The sequence below is a fragment of the Sciurus vulgaris genome (assembly GCF_902686455.1).
Source record: "Sciurus vulgaris genome assembly, chromosome: 4".
In the NCBI taxonomy this organism is placed as follows: domain Eukaryota; kingdom Metazoa; phylum Chordata; class Mammalia; order Rodentia; family Sciuridae; genus Sciurus; species Sciurus vulgaris.
In genome coordinates, this window is record NC_136464.1 from 72,834,551 (window position 1) to 72,857,225 (window position 22,675).

The following is a 22,675-nucleotide window of genomic DNA, read 5'->3' on the forward strand; positions in this document are numbered from 1 at the left end:
AAATAATAAGCATTGTAGGAAGTACTTTAATATTTATTAAAGGAAAACCTACTGGGCTGCCAGCTAAGATCTTGATGACAGATGGTCATAGGTTTTCTGACTAATGTAAAAGCAACAATATTATAAAAAGTCATAAATCTTCCTTTCATATATGTAATCATGTTATGCCTTTGTTTTCTTTACATATTTAAAAACTTACTTTCTGTGAATGGTTCTTTAAAAAGTACATAAGGAAGTTTGTAGAATTAGTCAAGGTTTTCACAAAGGCCATTCTATGCTTAATGAAAAAATTTACATTGTCATTATTAGAAGAGAAATGTCTTACATTATTTTCTTTTTCATACAGCAATTTATAATAATGTAATATTTCACATGTATTGGGAACAGTTTTGGTTTTTGTCTTGCCTCTCTCAAATGCTGTGTACTGAAGTTATTTTCTGTTGTACTGCCTTTGAGTATTTTTTAAAAGCAAGAGGAATCTAATGTGGTAAGACAATTTGCCCCATGGAGATGTAGGTAAACCTCCATGTTGTCCAGATTTACAGCAATTCTTAAGATAAGTGTGCACTTGATTCTTTTTGCTCTCTCGAGCTGTGATAGCACTTGAAACACTCATTTTGTTAATTTCACAATCTCTTCAAATCACACTTTTGTTAGGTCATTTCAGCTAAATGGTTGATCAAATCAGCCTTTGCCTCATCTATCATTAGATGAGCACCTACACTTTCCAGAAAACACTAAATTATTCTTCATATTTTTGAAATTTGTATCTCTTTTCAGACAGTATAATATTATGTTCTACAGATATAAACAAAAATACATATTCTTAATTATTTTCAACTGATACATAAACACACAAAAATTATACATATTAAGGTAGCATGTGATATCTAGTTACATTGTTAAATGAGTAAATCAGGTTAATCATTTATTTCCAGGGGCATTTATCACTTATTAATGATAAAATCTTTTAAAACCATTTTTTTAGGGTTTTGAAATGCACAATATAATATTGCTACCTATGGTATACACTATTGGTATTAAAAGTCACTCTACTGGGCAATAGCACACCAGAACTTCTTTTTCCTATCTAACTGTTACTTATTACCCATTTATCAATCTTTCCTCATCTCTTCGTTCTGACTAATCTTCTCAAATTCTGGTAACTACAATTGTACTCTACACTTTTGTTGTGGTTTAGATATTAAGTGCCCCCTCCACCCGTGTGAGACAGTGAAAGGAAATTTAGAGGTGAAATGATTGGATTGACAGCCTTAACCTAATCAGTGCTGTAATGTACTGATAGGGATTAACTGAGTGATAACTGTAGGCAGGTAGACAGGTAGGGTGTGGTGGGAGCAGGTACGTCATTGGAGGCATAACACTGGAGTATATATTTTGTTCCTGGAAAACAGAGTCAGTTCTCTCTGCTTTCCTCCCCCCTGGTGCTTTTTCCTTAACATTCTGCCCTATCTCACAGAGCAATGGTGTTGGCCACCTGTGGCCTGGGACTTCTGAAACTGTGAGCCCCAAATAAATTTTTCCTCCTCTGAAGTTTTTCTGCTCCAGTCTTTTGGGCACAGCAATGAGCAAAACCAACTTCCATGAGATCTGCCTTTTAGATTCCACATGCAGGAGAGACAGGTGAAGCTTGTGTTCCTGTGCCTGCTTATGTCACTCAGCATAATGATCTCCAGTTCCATCTGTGTTGAACCCAATTATCAGGTATTCATCCAGACATAGGAAATGGAAATGGTGTGTTGAAGAGCTCTGCACTCCCATGTTCACTGCAGCGCTATTCACCATAGCCAAGAGATGGAAGCAAACTTACTGTCCCTCAACTGATGAGTAAAAAAAGTATGATACATAAACATAATGGAATAACATTCACCCATAAACAAGAACAAAATTCTGTCATTTGTGACAGCATCTATATTTTTAGCCATGCTTCTTTTGGTATCTCATTTTGACAAATAAGGATATATCAATAATATTACTATCTTCAAGTTTCCATGTCCTATGTCAACACTCATTTTCCCTCTCCTACCATTCCCTGAAACAAATCTCTTCAAGAATTAATGGCATTTCATTATTCTTTGTTGTTCAAACATCTCTGCATTTACCCTTCTCAACATCACCTCTAGCTGAAATCTTTATTTCTCTCTCTCTCTCTCTTTCTTTCTCTCTTTGCTGTAAATAAGTTCAAGTAATAACTCATACCAAGATGAGTTAGCATTAAAATAATTAAGAAGATTCTTTATATCTTTATTTATTGTTGTATCTTTGTTGAAACCCTTTTCCACAATTTGGCTTTCCTTTAAAATTGAGAAAAATAAATTAATCTTATTCTGTTTTCAAACTCGTGTCATGTAATGGAACAGACCAGGTAGAATTTTTTAGTGCACTTAATAATTTAATATTTAATTTATCAAATATCCTTGCCACAAAGTTGAGTGGTCTCTTGGTTTGCTGTTGTTGTTGTTTTATTGTATAGCTGCAAGGAGCTTGCTCCTTTCAATCTTTTGATGAATGTGGATGTTGTGAAATTGTTCCTTACATTAAGATTACTATTTATTACTATTTATTTAAAATTTATTTGATTATTACTTATTATGTATTTATTACTACATTTATTCTTTTGAAATATTCTTTATGCATCTTCTTTGAGCCTTCATAATTTTAGCATTCACACCTTCTTTCAAGTATTATGATTTAAACTAAGTTAAACACTTTAGATAGTGTGGTAAATTATACTCTCCAGTTATTAGCAATTATCTTGACAAGGACTGGGCTAATTATGAAAGAAAACTCTATATAACTGGTAGTGTCTGTCATTAATATGTAACATACACATAAATAAATGTACATTCTTTATCAATTCATTTATGTTTATTTTAATATGTAAATATATAAAGACATAATTACGTTAAAGGACTACATTAATGTTCATTAAATTTCTTTCTCTTATATTTTCCTTGAAACTTTTTCTAAATATTTAGAAACTTATTAGACACTTACCTTTTTAGAACTTATATTATTTTACAGAAAAATAAAGAAGTCTTGTGTTTATTTCCTTAGATTTGTGTTATTTGAAGTCTTCCAAATAAAACATCAATATGAGATTTAACAAGTAGTAATTTTTTTAGGGGAGATACTCCGTGTGAGATAATTGAGGAAGAAGCAAAATAAAATCAGGAGAACCTTAAGACCAGAATATATTGTGAACCCAAGAATGAGGGAATACTGGGTGGAAACACCTTAGACTACTTTGTAACTGAAGTGCTTACTATGCCATTTAAGTGTGGTTTCACTAAACAGGTTGTCTTCATACCATAGACGAATATCTGTTAATTATTTCTCTTCTAGGAAGAGATCTGCCTTAGCATCTCTATTTTCTATCATTAATTGCAAGCATCTCCTAGAAAATATATTTTTCATCCAAACACAGCAATAAATTTCAAAGTAGAGCAACTACAACACTGGTCAACTGTGCTCCCTGCAGATGAACATCTACAAGGCATATACTCATTGCCAATGCATGTCTGTATTTGATAAGAGATGCCAATCATTTATCCCTTTGGATCTTCTGGAAAATAGTTATAAGAGTAAATTATTTAATAAATCTTTCATTCAATCTATACAGATACATAAAATTGTAATAATAGTTAAACAAATAATATTACCTCAGAATAGATTGACTCTTGTAGGTCAAATGTGTTAGCCTTCTGAAGAATGGCATTTGACCTTCATCTCAGGATGATAGACTAAGTCTTATACACACTGGAATTTACTTGTCATCAGGTTCAGAAGCAAATATCATGGAAAGGTCAACATGTCTGAAATAGATCATGCAGTCTAGATGTGAATATTGATTTTGAGTAGAAAATGCAGTACCTTACACAATTTATCAAAAAACTAATCAAAGATAATTATTTACAAATTTTCCAAAATAATACCACCTATATAGTTATACCTTTGACATTCACTTAAAATGAAAATATAGCAACCTTTATTTTTAATTATTTTTACATTTAAGATCATATTTATATTCATTTTTTAAAAATTACATATTTGAAAATATAATTTCCATAAATACAAAAATTCCATAATTTATATTTGTAAATATAAATAAGAGAAAGGTCAAATATTCCTGAAGTATTCTGGATACTTTATTGAACAATTTGATATTTTGCTAACCCTGGAGAAAATACTAAGTTGTTTTTCAATTTCTAGTATTCAAATTTATTACATCATATCCAAAGTAAGAATTTGACACATACGTGCATCTTGACATTTTCAAGAAATCAAAGGCCCTTTAAAAATATTTTCTACCCCCATATTGAAGTAAAACAGTTACATTGTTGATTTATATGAATTACTTTTGTAATAAATGACAATGCACAATGATATACAATTTATATTTAAAGTCAGACTTTAGAACCCTTATATCAAACAATAAATTAGAATAGATTTCATAAAGAATTAATCATTGACCTTCCTCTATGGACAAACAGAGAAATATAAAATTTATAATACAGAGATATTTTATACTATGAAAAACTTTAATATAACATAGTATGGAAAATGAAAACAGTGTGATCACAATCACCAAAGAAATAATTGAGCAGTTCCAGTTAGTCTCTCATTATTCAGAAGAATTACTACTGCTTTACATTGAGGAGCATTGTTATAATTTTTTATAAATTGACAGATTTGGACATAGGAATTTTAAGATGATAAAAATAATAAAGGTAATATGTAGGTAGAACCATTGGTCCTAATTGTAAAGACTGTGAAAGAGAAAAAAAGTTACCTGCAAATTATTAATATAAAATAAAACAAGTTTCTATGCAGATCATCACTTGATTAAGTTGTTTTCTATTTTAATTTAGATTTATTGTCCAACATAAGAGCTGACTACCTGATGATGACCTTTCCTGTCTTTTCATGGCGCTGTTAATTCTTGCTATATACATAATAGATTTTGCCTCTTTAACTATTGAAAACATGACTGTGACAATCCTCATTGCAACTTTCATTGGGCTCTCTCTCTACCCACATGGAATTGAATTTTTCTTTACAAATTCAATGGTTTCACATTTGCTCATATTTCAGAATAAAGCAAGTCTTTCAGCAACAAAAGATGCAAGTTTTCAACAATTCACTTTAAATTCACTTTAAAAATTAGGACTGTTTTTTTCAATATAAATAGTTGTAAGGATTTCATTCTTCTTTCATTACTTTATATCTGTGGGATATTTTGTTTCAAGTGAAACACATAATTGGGTAGATTGATTTCATTCCACTGGTAATTAATAAGAACGTATTTTTGAGGCAAAATAGCACACTAGTTAGAGTCCTATGTCCATAAGTCTAGAGAATTAGATAGAGCCAGACTGTGGAAGGTACTTATGAGCCACACAGAGGACTTTGTTCATTGACACAGAGAAATTTGAAAACACTGAATGGTGTTAAACACTCAAAATGCATACGCAAAAGCTCCTTAAGAAAAGTCACTTTGTGCTTCCATGCTTTGTATGGAAAGCAGATTTTCATACAAATTAAACGTTAATTCAGAATCATGACATTTTTATACCCAGTTTATAATGGTGAAGTCCTTCATGTTCGATCTCCTCAAGTGCTAAATTGCTATGCCATTTAATGAAACTTCTAATATTGCATTTTATTTCTGGTAAACTTTTCTCATATGGTTCTATGCCATTAAACAATGTATTGGAACCAAAATCACATGCACTGAAAGAATGATGGGAGAAGACATGCAAGCGATTGCAATGAAGAGAAAGTAAAAATTATTATGTTACTGTCAAACAATGAATGATTCAAAACAGAATTCTGGTTATGTATATGCTTTCTCTCACTTAATGGATTGTATATTTCTTAAGGGAGAGTGCTGGATTTTTTACTACACCCATATGGTTCAGTAGAGTTAGCATCCTATGATTTACCAGCCAAAGCAAGGTACTTTGAGAGTAAACATGCTGTATTAGTCTAGAGTGATGGGCAAGGACTAGCGCAGATAACTATATGGTCATTGGTATCTCTAAATACAGTACTTGCTTCATGACAGGCAACTTGTAACGCTTGGTGAACTACTGGCTTGATATTTGAGAATAGTGCCTTATTCAACGCAGACGTTTTCCCCTATGTGCATCAGTTACTTATTGCTGTATAAGTTACCTTCCAAATCCAATGATATAAAACAAAAAATTTCTCTTTTTTAGTATTTCATGAGTTGGCTGAGTAGTCCTTGTTCTGGTTTCACCAGGACTCACTTGTGCTATTATCAAGGCCCTTGACAAATTTAACCCAAAGGAAGAATTTATTAAAGGTCATTTCAATAAGAGAAAGAGGCCAAACCTAGTATCAACTTAACTCTGCTGAAACAAAAGACTGGAAGTATTAAGAGCTGGAATGGGAACATTATTGGCCATCCACCTTGGCTAATTGTCTTACCCCAAAAGAAAGGCTAATGTCCTCCTAATGTCCTCCAATCTTCATGAATGGAGGTAATTTTACTATTTGGACCAAGGAATTCATTGAAGTTATTTCCCTGCACCCTCAGAGAAACCAGGAGATAGGGGGAGATAGATGTCTTCCCTGAATATGAATTGCAAAGGGATGCCTGCAGGTCATTGACAAAGTCATTGCTCAATTTTAAACCTGGGAAGAACTTAAAAAAAAAAAAAATGTTTACATCTCAAAGGGGCTGAAGAAACCTGCTTAAATTTAGTGAAGCTGAGACAAACTTTAAAATTATCTTGGTTCATATACATTTAGCTGTTGAAGGGGATGGTGGTTGAAATTTGAATGGCTGGGTTTCTCTCTGTACTCTTAGTTTTGCATCCACAAGAAAGGTAGACTAGGTGACTTTACACGCTGCTCAGGACAGAGTAGAAGCCTCAGGACTTCTTGAATTTGAAGTTCAAAGTCACACAATGTTCCCCCAAGGCCAAATCCCACCACACAGACCCAAAATTATGTTGATGAAAGCAGCACACAGGACCACCCCAAGTTCAAATGGAGGCAAAGTAGATTCTCCTTCTTGATAGGATGAACAGAATTATTTGCCAATGTTTTTAACTAATATAAAAATTAAACATACTTATGGGATTCTGTGTGATCTTTTGATGCATGTATATGTTGTGTAATGTTCAAAATAGTGACCATAGTCTACTTTCTGTCCTCACTTATTTACATTCCTCTCATAAGTAGAAAAAGAGCTGGGCCTGGTGGTACAAGCCTATAAATCCCAGCAACTCAGGAAGCTGGGACAGGAGGATCAGGAGATTAAAGCCAGCTTCAGCAATTTAGTGAGACCCTGAACAACTTAGTAAGATGCTGTCTATAGATTAAAAAACAAACAAACAAAAAACTAATAAAAGGACTGAGGATGTGGTTCAGTGGGGAAGCACCCCTGAGTTCAATTGCTGTGCCAAAAAAATAAATAAATAAATAAGTAAATATGTAAAAACAAAAGCAACACTTGGGCTTTTAGGATCTCCAAAAGTTTTATTCCATTCAAACATTAGTCCTGAAATTCAGAATCACATCATTTAAGTCAAGTCCAAATGTGGGCAAGGTTCCTTGGGCACTGTTCCTCTTGATTCAAATATCTGGAACTAGACAAGGTAGCTACATAAACCACAATGATAGAACAGGAACAGGAGAACCATAATGTACTGTTCTTGTCTCCTCTCTCCTTTTTAATATACATCAAAAATCACTAAAGGGCCAGGTGCAGTGGTGCACACTTGTAATTCCAATGGCTAGGGAGGTTGAGGCAGGAGGATCATAAGTTCAAAGCCAGTTTCAGCAACCTAGTGAGTCCCTAAGAAGACCTTGTCTCAAAATAAAAAAAATAAATAAATAAGGGAGGGGAGTGTTGCTGAGTTGTTAAATGCCCCTGGAGTCAATTTTTTGGTACCAAAGAAAAAAGAAATTCATTAGAAGGAACCAGTAGATCCTTTCAGCAGTCTTTCTGAAACTCCCTTAACTACTTCCACAAGTTCACTAGTTCACAAGGCAATTTCCTCCAAGTTACTCTGAGCGACAATTTTGCCAGTTGGTTCACAACTACTAAGCAAGAATTGTCATTTTTCTAACCCTGAACAACTATTTTCTCATCGACTTTAAGGCTTCCTCTAACAGTGGGTTGTCCCTTTCTCTAGCCTCACTGCTCATTTTCCAACCACTGTCTGCCAGCCAGTTCACAACAAGGGCAGTATATTTTCATTTTTTGCTATGGCAACATTCCACTCTTACGAATCAATTTCTCTTACCTATACCAAAACTTAGTGATTAAAGACAAAAACAATTTATATATTTTGATGCTTCTGTGAGTTCCCTGTGCTAATCTCAGCTGGGCATTCTTCTTAGGCTGGATTAACTAGAGAATTTGAACTTCCCCAAATGAGTTTTCGTCATAATGAAAAAGGCTGTGCTGGGATTCTTCACATGCAATCTCAGAGCACCTATCCAACATGCAAATGCAAGCTACAAGGTCTTATTTTCATGGGAGCAACAATCTCACTTTCTTCTTGTTTTGTGGGTCAAGTTAATGGCAGGAATTAGATACGAGGGAAGGGAAACCAAACCCTAGTTCTACACAGGAGAAACAGCAAAGAAAATTATGAATTATTAATTCACATACCATGCTAATACCTTCTTACCTGAATAAATATATCAGTAAAATAAAATGCCTTAAATTTCCCAGGAAGCAAATGGTACATTATGAATAATAACATAAAAATGATGAACTTTAAAAAGTCTATTCATGTTTTGGTATATTATTTCTAATGTTATAACATTTGTATTCTCAACTAAAAATAAATTTCAGGACTGAGGAAGTTTTAGATTGTTAACTTATTTCTTTAATTTCTCAGTACACCAAGTAGTTGGTAGACAAAGAAGAAAAACAAGTTGTTAATCACACATACTAAACAAAGTGAGTTTGCCTTTCAGTAAATGGATACTTTGAATCTAATAAATTCTAAGTTTATGAATTACCCTATTTATTGGGAGGATTTGATACTAAGTTTTGCTTATTAAAACAAATTCCTCAGGGTTTTTGAATTTTTTTTACAAAGTTTAACAAATATGAACACATTATAGATAACGGAACAGAATGGGATGATCTAGATATATTATTTAATAGCAAAATTTTAAAAACTTAAAAACAAAATCTGTATAGAGGTATATATTATGGCATATTCTTTATTTTCATTATGCTTGAAGTTGTTTCATTATTTTAACAAATTAAAGTAGAAAATTATTTTTTTCCTTCTTCATTGCATTATAGTCTTTGGCTTAAAAATCAAGTGATTGTATGGGGAAAAATTTGTTTATGGTTACAATAATTACAATAAAATCTAAACCTGGACATAATATGTTGATTGTAACTTCATTAATAAAAATATAAAAGAAAATTAAGTACCTCTAATTCCTCAAGTAGTGACGGATTTGTTTAGAGTACTGAGTACTGAGTATATTATAATGCTCTTCCCTAAATGACATAATTATAAATGTTCACAGTCTTTCTAGGCTATGAATAATTTAAGAAGAAAAGTTGTTTCTATTTTTCAAAAGTTTTGATGAACCTTTAGTGACCATTGTGTTTTTTTGAGGAAGTACATTCAACAGTTAATGCAGAAGGAATAGAAATATCAAATGCTAAATCTAGATTTATTTTTTCACATTTTAATAGTATTCGTATGATTATATTAATATACTTCAAGATTCTATGGCTATTAATGATTTTTGTATTTCTTTATTAGAAGTATAAGTTTTATTAAATAGATAACAAATAAAAGCATTAAGTGGCTTGTTTGAAAATGTTTTAACTTGTCTTTAGGAAAGTTCAAATATACCAATTCATCTATAAAGGAGAAAAGAGGTCCCTTTATGTATGTAAATTAAAGTACAAAATTGTTTTCTCAGAGTTCATTGATAAGTATACAGATACCTACAATGTAGCCTGTTAGTGAGTAGATCAGTTATACAGTTATGAACATCCTTGGCCTACTCATTCCATCAAATCTTGTAGCCCCCTAGTTCAACTCACAGCTAGATTGTAGATCCTTAGGATAGTAACATAATTGATACACACCATATTTACTGTTGAACTTCTCACCACGGGTCTGATATTAATGCACTTACCAAATTTTATCTTGATAGTATTTATAACTGTCTGGTTTGTTGACAAGGCTATAACCTCCCTGGACCTACTATCCACTTCATCCCTTAGGTCTTTGTATCTCTGTTGTCTCATCAATCACAGGAACACAGCATCTGTTCCGTAAAGAATTAATGAAAGAAAGTGTAAGTTTACGTGAGTAAAATTGTTGGATTTTGGTGACTTATTTTTATTATTTTTAAGTTTCAGTGCCCACCTATAGGTATCAGTATCGCCCCATGGTATTTGTATATGAATGAAGCCAAAATTATCTATGGAGGTAAAGCCATAAAAATAGAAAAAGAAAAGTATTATCTTTGTCTCATATGTACAATTGCTGTATGCTTGAGATCTATAAAGGGAAAATCACAGTGCATAAGACATATTTTACAATATTAGCTATTTAAAATAGTCCTTTTATTTTTTTGTATGTTCCTATTGTTTACAAGAAAAACGTACTTACAATTTAATTTAAACTACACTTCCAGAATCAGAACTTAGAAAACAATGACATTAATAGCCATAATTTGTGTTCAGAATAAGGAAAAGTTTTCTATTTGTACATATAATGTCCTTTAGTACAATCAGCAAATTTCTGAAATAAGTATTGTCTCCATTTTATAGGTGAAGTAAAATTAGAGAAGATAAGCAATTAGTTCACAAAGGTATTAAGTGGAGAACTGCAATCTATGAGACTCAGAAGCAGCAGAATCTTCTTAGCTCTAGTTTTTGGAAGATCATCCATGTCTGTAAGCTTAAGGACTAAAGCAAGCCAAATAGAGACGTGGAGGTAAGAGAGGAAATAAGAAGTAGGAAGGCAACAGAGAAAGAGAAGCCCATTTTTCCTCAACAGGGTAATTTTCGAACCTGTAGTCTCTTTACTATCTAGGAACCTTGTGCAAATCATATCCCTGAGCCTGATCTCATGGGCCTCTAAAATCAAATTTTTTTTTTTTTTTTTTTTTAGCTTAGCATGACATTTTGAAATTTTCAAGAAAGTTCTCCAGCACATTCTGACAGATTGAAAGTTTGAGAAACTCTGACTATGATGAATTCAAATAACTCAAGAAATGAGAACAATAAAAAAGTGAAACAGATACAGGCACTCCAGATAAAGAGTTTTACTTTTAAATTGGTTTAATAAATTATTTGGATTTCTGATGTCACGTCTTCAAAAAGAGGATGCTTTATGGATCTGAACAGAAGTAAAACTCTTAACAATAGTGAGCATGCTTTGGGGAAAAATGTAAAAAAAGCAATGTGTAAACACTTGGTCTTTTATTAATTTTCTAATCTACAATTCATTGTAGGAATTCTGGTAAATCTAATCTTAGCCTCCCAATTTATGACTTTTTAAAACTGTTTTTCTTAGTTAAATATATTGAATTAGAAGACCCCGATGCAATTACTCCAAGGTTACAAATAATAAGAGTTCCAGTGGGTGCTTATTTTTTTCTCATTTTCATTCAATTCCCTCACAGTAGATATAAAAACAGTTTCTTAATTGGTACTGATTTGCAAATATATTGAATTCAAACATGTCAAAATAAATTAGATTTGTCTCTTCTCTAGAAAGAAAGCAATAGAGCCAGATTGAATCCCAGTGAAATTTTATAGTATCTATTTACAAACGCTTTTATATCCTAAACTGCATGGCATTTAAAATAATTAGGAGCTTTATGCAACGTGTATGAGAGTTATTTTTACTCCTTGAGCACCATAATAAAAGTAGATTCTAAATTGTACAATAATTGTTTCATCTATGTTTATACTGTAAATCTGCATCTAACATTTGAACAATGTAAATTGTGTTATTTTAGTATAGTTATTAAATGAGTCAGATATTGTTAAGTGTATTTAGTTAAAGAGATTTTTTAATCTATATTTTAAAAAATAATTTTAATGTTAAACAAGTATGAGTAATTTATATCTTTAAAAGAAAATTGAATTTTTTTGCATATAAATTATAAAGCAGTTAATTTTTCTGGTTCATACATTTATTGACAAAGACTTACTTTAATACAAGAGGTTTTTATTTATTTTGACCAATTTTCTTCTTACTACAATCCTACTGTTTGTAATTACATACAGTGTGATATTATTCAGCAATACAACAGAGTGAGACATCATGTCATAAAAACATGGAGGAAATTTATGTACACATTGTTAAGGAAAGAAGTCAGCATGAAGACACCATATAGGATGATTCTAACTGTGCAGTGTTTTGGAAAATTCAAGAATATAGTGACAGTGAACAGTGATTGCCAAGGGTTCAGGAAAAGAGAAGGAGAGGTCTGAAAAATAGGAGATTTTTAGGTTAGTCTATCGCAGTTTCAAAAATAACGAATCCCAAGGGAGGACTTCCGTTGACTGGAGGACAGCAAAGAGCATCACTATGCCACCCTAGTTGTCCCTAGATTTTTACCCACTGCACCCTGGGCTGCATGACCCTTATGAGACAGAACACACTCATGTGCAACAAGTTATATGAAGTGTGCTGGTTGATAGCTTTCCTAATAGGTGGGAGGTAGTATTTCATTGTGGTTTTAATTTGCATCTCTCAGCCAGTTAGTGTTAGTAATCATTTTTTTTTATTCATTTACTCTATGTCATTATCACATACCATTTATATGTTTTTTTCTTAGCACCTCTATTCAAGTCCTTTGTCCATTGTTTAATTGGACTGTTAGTTGAGGGGATATCTTCATACCCTTGTTCATTGGAGCATAATTCACAGTAACCAAGAAATGAATCCAACTTAAGTGCCCATCAATAGATGAATGGAGAAATCAAATTGTAAAAATCAAAATATAAAGAAATCCTGCCATTTGCAACAAAGATAAACTTGGAATACACTATGTTAGGTGAACTATGCTGGGCATGGAAAGAAATACTGCAGTCTCATTTATATGTAGAATCTAAAAATGTTGAACTTAGATAAGCAAAATGGAATGGTTGTTACCAGGAACTGGATGGCAAGGGAGGATTGGGTGATTTTAGTCAAAGGATACAAAATTTCACTTAGGAGAAATAAGGTTAAGAGATCCATTGTACAATATGATGACTTATAGTTTATAAGGCACTATATGCTTAAAAACTGCTGATAGTAGACTTTAAGTATTTTCACCAGAAATAAATGTGTGAAATGATGCATATATTAACTAACTTAATTTTGCCATTTCACAATGTGTGTATATATATATATATTCCAAATGCTCTACAACATAAACACACATGATTTTGATTGTCAATTAAAATATAAATGATAAGAACAAAATAAAAATTAATTTAGAAGCTATCAAGTTTTCTGGAAGGATCTCTAAAGTCTGAAATGCTAGACATTATTAAAGTATTATTATCTAATATTTCTCTCAATAACATTAAAACAAAAGATAATGTCTATCAATTTAAAATATATATGGCTGTTTTAGCCGGGCGCTGTGGCACATGCCTGTAATCTCAGAGGTTGGACAGGCTGAGGCAGGAGGATTTTGAGTTCAAAATCAGCCTCAGAAAAAGCCAGGTGCTAAGCAACAAAGTGAGAACCTGTCTCTAAATAAAATACAAAAAATCGGACTGGGGATGTGGTTCAGTGGTCAAGGCTGTTTTACAAAGAAATTTAGGGAGTCAAGTACAATGCAAATAGTAACATGAACAAGGTAATATGATTTAAAATTAGTGTCTATCATAGTTTCTTTTATTTATTTTTGACACACTGCATTTTGATTCATTGTACATAAATGGGGTAAAAATTTTCATTTCTATGGTTGTGCATGATGGCTTCTCTTTAATAATTAGTTAAGGAGTTTTTAGAATTTTTGTGAAAACTTGTTAATTTAGTTTCAAATAACCAAAAAAAGTCAGTGTTGCCTTTGAGGAGTTAGAAGTGCTTTTCTTTGAAATATTCCAGGGCACATGAACATCAAACCCAATTTAGAGCATGCCTTTTTTTTTTTTTTTTTTTTTTTTTTTTGGATTTTTTAATTTTAATTTTTATTTTTTTTATTGTAAACAAATGGGATACATGTTGTTTCTCTGTACATGGCGTAAAGGCATACCATTTGTGTTATCATAAATTTACATAGAGTAATGTTGTTTGATTCATTCTGTTATTTTTTCCCTTCCCCCCATCCCTCCCACCCCTCTTTCCCTCTATACAATCCTTCCTTCCTCCATACTTGCCCCCCTCCCTAACCCTAACACTAACCCTTCCCTCCCCCCATTATGTGTCATCATCCACTTATTAGCGATATCATTAGTCCTTTGGTTTTTTGAGATTGGCTTATCTCACTTAGCATGATATTCTCCAATTTCATCCATTTGCCTGCAAATGCCATAATTTTATCATTCTTTATGACTGAGTAATATTCCATTGTATATATATCTATATATATATATAGATATATATACACCACAGTTTCTTTATCCATTCATCAATTGAAGGATATCTAGGTTGGTTCCACAGTCTGGCTATTGTGAATTGAGCAGCTATGAACATTGATGTGGCTGTATCTCTGTAGTATGCTGATTTTAAATCCTTTGGGTATAGGCCAAGGAGTGGGATAGCTGGGTCAAATGGTGGTTCCATTCCAAGTTTTCTAAGGAATCTCCACACTCTTTGCAGAGTGGCTGCACTAATTTGCAGCCCCACCAGAATGTATGAGTGTACCTTTCTCCCCACATCCTCGCCAACACCTGTTGTTGGTTGTATTCTTGATAATCGCCATTCTAATTGGGGTGAGATGGAATCTTAGGGTGGTTTTGATTTGCATTTCTCTTATTACTAGAGATGTTGAACATTTTTCCATGTTTGTTGATTGCTTGTAGATCTTGTTCGCTGATGACATGATTATATATTTAGAGGAACCTGGAAATTCCACCAGAAAACTCTTAGAACTCATAAGTGAATTGAGTAAAGTAGCAGGTTACAAGATCAATGCTCATAAATCCAACGCATTTTTATACATAAGTGATGAATCTTCAGAAAGAGAAATTAAGAAAACTACCCCATTCACAATAGCCTCGAAAAAAATAAAATACTTGGGAATCAATCTCACAAAAGAGGTGAAAGACCTCTACAATGAGAACTACAGAACACTAAAAAAAGAAATTAAAGAACACCTTAGAAGATGGAAAGATCTTCCATGTTCTTGTAGAGGAAGAATTAATATTATCAAAATGGCCATACTACCAAAAGTGCTATACAAATTCAATGCAATTCCAATTAAAATCCCAATGATGTACCTTACAGAAATAGAGCAAGCAATTATGAAATTCATCTGGAAGAATAAGAAACCCAGAATAGCTAAAGCAATCCTCAGTAGAAAGTGCGAAGCAGGGGGTATCGCAATACCAGATCTTCAACTCTACTACAAAGCAATAGTAACAAAAACGGCACGGCATGGTATTGGTACCAAAATAGAAAAGTAAATCAATGATACAGAATAGAGGACATGGACACAAACCCAAATAAATACAATTTTCTCATACTAGACAAAGGTGCCAAAAATATGCAATGGAGAAAAGATAGCCTCTTCAACAAATGGTGCTGGGAGAATTGGAAATCCATATGCAACAGAATGAAACTAAACCCATATCTCTCACCATGCACGAAACTAAACTCAAAATGGATTAAGGACCTCGGAATCAGACCAGAGACCCTGCAGATTATAGAAGAAAAAGTAGGTCCAAATCTTCACCTTGTTGGTCTAGGATCAGACTTCCTTAACAGGACTCCCATAGCCCAAGAAATAAAAGCAAGAATCAATAACTGGGATAGGTTCAAACTAAAAAGCTTTCTCTCAGCAAAGGAAACTATCAGCAATGCGAAGAAAGAGCCTATAGAGTGGGAGAATATCTTTGCCAATCATACTTCAGATAGAGCACTAATCTCCAGAATCTATAAAGAACTCAAAAAACTCTACTCCAAGAATACAAATAATCCAGTCGACAAATGGGCTAAGGAAATGAATAGAGCATGCCTTATGAAAGGCCTTATAATGAAGGTCCTTCTTGAAGACCTGAAACCACTGGTCTTTCTAGGGTTGGAGGCCCATATCTGTTAAATACAGAGGGTTTCATTTAGCATACCATGTAGTTGATACCTTCAGTCTTTGGCTGCATAGTTCTATTATTTTTTTCTGATGTTGTATTTGCACTTATTTAAATAGAAGACAAGACAAAACATTCCATAAACCAAATTTTATTACAATTCAAGGAATACATATGAACCCTCTTTCAAGTGCTCCTTTAATTTTATGTACTTTTTGTCAATTTTATCAACAGTAAATTTAGCTTTTAAAAATATTGTTCTTTAATTTAAGGCCCCCATTGACCCTTCATTTTTAAATAAGGTATTAAAAAGTTAAATTAGAAGAGGACTGCTGATACATTACATGTTATAAATGAATGAATTAGAGGTATATGAATTAATAGTGAATAATTTGTTTTTTTAAAAATCTTCTGAGAAACTCCTTATTTGACCATAATTTATTACTTGTGAAATTAAGCAATATATTTTGATTATATCCAATGGAAAGAAAAGAAGAAATGATAAATCACGTTCTATCAGTCAAAAAATGTAGAATGGTAGAACATTTTGTATTAGTAAATATATTTATTAAAAAACAACTATCAGCCTATAAATCTAATTTTGTTTCCTGATGCTTTAAAAAGTAAATATCCATTAATTGTCAAAATTGAATAGTTCATAGAATTCACATACAAATGCTTGAATATCCTTTGTCAGTTGAAAAGATCACACTGGATTAAATTATTGCATAGTACTTATGCAGTGTCCCATTCCTTAGTTTCATTCTTCCTATTCATTATACCCAGCCCATTTTACTTAATTTGTTTTGATTCTACCTTCTCTGTCCACCTAACCTTATAGCCCCTGATTTACACCAACTCCTTCCTTTTGCATTCAAATTATATGTGACTCCAAGTAGAATATGTAATTTGCCCAATAATGTAAGTGATACTTTCCAGGGCATAAAACAATAATAAAATAGGTCTTGCCTGGCAATAAGTAGAAAAGATTTGAGATTTTGCAATCTCATGTTCATTATCAGAGAGGTTCATTTAATTCTAGCCAGGAGAAAATTGCATTTTTATAGTATGTTTTTATTCTTGTAGAAAGAAGTGCTGCAACAATTAAGACAAAGGTTAATGAGAAGATATTTTGTCTAGAAGTAAATCTGTTTTAAACATTCACTAACAAATAGGAATTTAAATGCTTTTAGTGGTATGCATTGGATTTAAATTCCTTCTAAATTATGCCAGTTCCTTTACCCCATATTTGTATCCTGATTGTGCAGTTGAGATAATAAAAATTAACACAAAGTATTATTTTTAATATTTGAAAAATGAGATGGCAATTTTCATGTTAAAGCCAAAAGATTAGTTGCGGCCATCATATTTATGTACTTTTTAAAGACAAAGAGATTAATGATGGGAACTACAAAAATTAGCTCATCTCAGTAACAAAATAGACAAGCAATATCTACTTCCTTGAGGAAATTCAGTTTTTCAAAATTATCCCAATCTATAACTAAAATGTTTTCTTACATCTAACTTCTAATAAGTGGTATGCAATTCAATTTGTCAGAAATCATCAACTTACGTCTCTACTGTTCAAACCTTGTATATTAGTTATCGGTTACAGCCTGACATTATTACTGCAAAATTTAATTGGTCAGAACAAAAAAAATGCATCATTTAGAACTTTCTGCAGGTCAGGAACCCAGTCATGAGTTAGCTATGTCTTCAATTTTATGATTTCGCACGTCTTTAATCAAAGCTTCAGCCACAGATAGCATCCCATTGGAGGCTCAGCCAAAGAAAGACCCACTTCCAAGCTCAAGGATTTGTTATCAGGTTTTGGTTCATTATGGGATATGAGGATTTAGTTCTTTGCTGACCATTGGTCAGACATCACCTTCATTTCTTGCCTGTGGACTACTCTATTGGGCAGCAAACATCATTAAATCCAGAAAGGGATATAGCCAGTGGAGTCTACTAGCAAAAATAAAGTCACAAGTTGTAGTCTTATGTAACATAGTCACTCAAGTGACTAGGCCATGTTCTTTTGTTAGAAATGAGTCAAGGCACGACACTCATGTAAGAGAACAGAAATGCACAAGGTTTGGAAACCTAGGAGGCGGAAAGAGTTATAGGTCATCTTAGAGACTGTCTTCCCTATGCTGTCTCCATAGCCTTCTAATTTTAATCCTGTCCAAGTTTAATGATTTCATAATCCACATGGTCAATCTTTAAAGCAATGTGACTAAAAAAATACTCTTAATGCCTGTTTATAATCTAAAATACCATACAAATTCATAATCAAAACCATCTGTCAAAACCAACCTTACTTTTATAAGTGCTATTCTTTTTGTGATAGATTAATTTCATTTATGGTTCAGAGTTACCAAAGACATTCCTATTTCACAGAAACACCATGACAATGTCTGAATGAACTGCTTATGGAATATAATTGTGTCAGAAATGTGTGTTTATTTATATACCATTAGGATTGTATTGGCCCAAGTCAAACCACTTAGACTAAAAAATGGAGCATCTAGGATTATCCAGTTTGGATGTTGTTATCAAAAGAAGGCATAAAAATTCAGGAGAATAAATAAAATAAACAAATAAATAATCATGCACAAGCACAAAATAGTTTAGACAAGATGCCTAAAAAGATTTGTTTATAATTACTCTTCTAGACTGTATTTGGGGTTCAGAATCTATTATAGAAGGCTTAAGTGAAAGCACAATATAATTGAACAACATGAGAGAAATGAGGGTGATATGAAAAAAAAATGTTGAAGGAAAAAGAATATGTAGAACAATGGCAATAGCATTTTCTTATAAGATTGAAGCCAGAGGTAAAGTTTACAGAAATCTGATGGGTTATAGTCACTGCAATAGAAAAAAGATGCAAAAATGTTGCTAGGATCTTGTATTTAATCCTTTTTTAAACCTACTGAGAATGGATGACATTAAATACTTGCAAATTATAAAGAAAGATTGCATGGCATAAATTTATGAAGATAGTTATGATAGCTTACTTAAGATATCCAATTTACAAAAATAAATTATATTTTGAAAACAAAATAATGTATTAATGAAAACATTTTTTGAAGTCAGGTAGATAACCAAAATACTAGGGGAATAACATTTCTACATTAGAGCAAAATAAGTGAATTAAAAGGAAATGTGAATTTTGTTATGCCAGCCATCAATACTTTGATATACTTAGACATTTATAGTAGGTCAGGGTTAGGATGAGAAAAAATTATATGAAGACCATTTGCTTAAATATGAACACAAGAGCAACATTTTATTTCAACAAGTTGAGTTAGCAAATGTATCCAATTTTTGGTTTCATTTCAGAAGTTACTTTGGAAATTGAAAAGAATTTTGTATATAATATCACAGATAATAGAATAATATTTTTTACATTTTAATTAAAAATAATATATATTATAAGGCATTCTAACCAGTAGTACTTGCATAATTTTGAACATAGATTTTAGGGTTGAAGTTATTTTAATGTGATGTTTTCCTCAGAAGCACCATATTATGCACATGTAAAATATTATACACACTCTGTTATTAGACTCAAAACTGTTATTATTGCAAATAAATAGATACTCCTACGCATCTCTTAGAATGACCAAAATCTAGAACACTGACAACAACAAATGCTGGTAAGAAGGAGGAGCAATAGGAACTCTCCTTCATTAATGAAAATAAAAATTTGTACAGCCACTTTGGTCTGTTCCTTTAAAACTAAACCAAGTCTTTACCATATGATCCAGAAGTCATACTCCTCTGTATTTATCCAAAGGAGTTGAAAATTTGTGGTCATACAAAACACTGTACATTGATGTTTATAGCACCCTTATTCTCAATTGCCAAAATATGGAATCATCAAAGGTGTCTTCATATATGGAAATAAATGGCAGGGCATCTAACCCATAGAATATTATTCAGTTGTAAAATAAATGAGGTAATATTACTAATCTGAAAAGAGGCCATATAGTATTACTTTCAATTCATAAACACTGTATACTCTGCAAATCCATTTCTCTATGACATTTCTAGAAAAGGCAAAACTGGGCCTACTACAATGATTAGCGTTTGTCAGGGATTGGTTCGGAAGTGAACAAATAGGTGAAGTGAAGGCAATATTTAGGGCAGTAGAAATTCTTTGTATGATACTATAATGGTGAATATTGGTCATTAAACATTTGTCCAAACCACAGAATATATAACACAAAAAGTAAAACCTAAAGAAAACTATAGATTTGAGGAGATTATGATATGCAATCCATATCTCAAATATAGCACTATAACATGGGATGTTGTTAATGGAGGAGGCTGTTACATGTGGGAGCAGAAGGTATATGGGAAATCTCTTACGTTCCTCTCAATTTTTCTGTGAACCTGAAGTGACTTTAAAAAATAGTCTTAAAAATAAATCATTATCTTTAAACCTGCAGACCTCCTCCAGTAAGTGAACTTGCAACCAGGGGGACCACAGTGGGTGTAATTTCTGCTGCGGCCATCAATCAAAGTATTGTGTACTCCATTGTTTCTGGAAATGAAGAAGGTGAGTTGATTTTTAGCCTGTGTTTTCAAAATAAAACAATAAAATTTTCAATGATCCATTATTACTAGACGTTGTTGTCCCCACAACAAGTGCTCAACATCTTACTTTTCTCATTGTCTTTCTTTTTTGCTAATATAGTGCCATTATGCCTCCTGTCTTGATATAAATGAGGTTCCTTTTTTGCGGTAGCCTTCCATAATCTAACTAAAGTTGTAATTCTTCAATTTGTTCCAAAACTTACCCTCTGTGCTTCCATCTGTTCTTTTCCTTGAAGATAGCAACATGATTCTATTATTATTATCTATCCCTTGCAGTCACTGTTTTACTTTTGATTCATTTATTAATTCATTTTACAAATATTTATTGCACATCTATTGCATGCTAATTTCCCTTCTAGTCTCTAAGGGTAGAACAAGGAACAAAATATGTCCCTACACTCATAGGATTTAGCAATCTAGTGAGAAGTGATTGACAGCAAAAATTATCAAATGAATAAATATGTAGTATTTTAGGTAGTGATAAATGCTACAGAAAAGTAAATTGAGGGAAAGGATATGAAGAATCCAAGAGGTGCAGTACTATAAACTGAATAATGTCCTCTGTTTTTCACTTAAATATATATACATATTCACATATATATGAATTTATAAAAATATAAATCAGATGAAAATATTTAAGATATTTGGAAGTAATTTAAAAATATAACATACCCTTATTAAATGACCTGATTTTTCTTCAAGGAGTTCTTAGCAGAACTCAAAAATCTACAAGATAAAATTTACTAAATTATTAAAAGTTAATAATTCAGGAAAACCAGAAAATAGTTGGTGAAGCAAAATTAAATGGATTTCTTAAAAGAGATATCTAAAATGTTTCACTATGATAGAAGACCATATGAGTAGTATATTATACACTACTTTTTAAACATAAAGATCACAGAACTGACATCGAGAAGACTCTCAAAACAATACAAAACATTATTACAATTTCAAGGCAGCATTTGGGGAAATACTGATGTTTATAAATCCAAGGACTAGAACATAGTTTCCAAAGCTAGTGTCTTATCAGTTTTATACTTTATAATTTTTATAAGCATTTTTATTGTTTTGTAAACCATACTGCCTTTTAAAGAGAATTATTCTCTTGTAAATGTGAAGAAAATGACAAGCAATTGTATTTTAAATTCTAGATAAGTTTGGAATTAATAACATCACAGGTGTCATCTTTGTGAATGCCCCTCTGGATTATGAGACAAGAGCAAGTTATGTGCTTCGAGTCCAAGCCGATTCCCTGGAAGTGGTCCTTGCCAATCTCCGAGTTCCTTCAAAAAGTGAGTAATATTACTTGAGAGTTTGATAAGAATTTTATAGTGTTTCTGCTGATATTCTTGTTAAATATATATGTAAAATAAAGTTCTCAGTGGAGATAAAAGGAAGATCATTAATAAATGGAGATGATTGTCATTCATTTTAATAGCTGATATATGACAATGCTGGGAGAGATGTCATATTCCTAAAATGTCAAGGCAGTAAAACACTATTGTCAAACTATGTATATGACATTGTTAAAATACCACTATTATCAGTATATGTTAAATAATAAACCTATTCTCAATTCACTGAAAAGACTCTGGATAAACTATAATGGATATGTAGCTACTAGACATTGCCTGAACCATGTTCCTTCTTGTTCTTATATATTTTCTTAGAACAGAAGAAAAAACATTTTAAAATTGGTAACTAACAATAATTGTAAATTATATGTAGCATCTGTTTAATCCATAACCATCTCTAGGAGATGGAAAAATAACCCAACTTTGCAGACAAGAAAGTTTCAGAGGTACTTTAAAAAATGACCATAAATGA

General features: G+C 32.2%; 1 protein-coding gene across 1 annotated transcript in view; it reads left to right on the plus strand.

The window, feature by feature from the left end:
• Positions 1-22,675, plus strand: part of PCDH15 (protocadherin related 15) — a gene marked incomplete at its 3' end in the record, with an annotated part of 922,351 nt that overhangs the window by 796,178 nt on the left and 103,498 nt on the right. The window contains exons 24-25 of the mRNA XM_079136109.1: positions 20,701-20,810; positions 22,000-22,140. Coding sequence (XP_078992235.1) covers positions 20,701-20,810; positions 22,000-22,140 — 251 coding nt within the window. The remainder of the gene's footprint in view (positions 1-20,700; positions 20,811-21,999; positions 22,141-22,675) is intronic.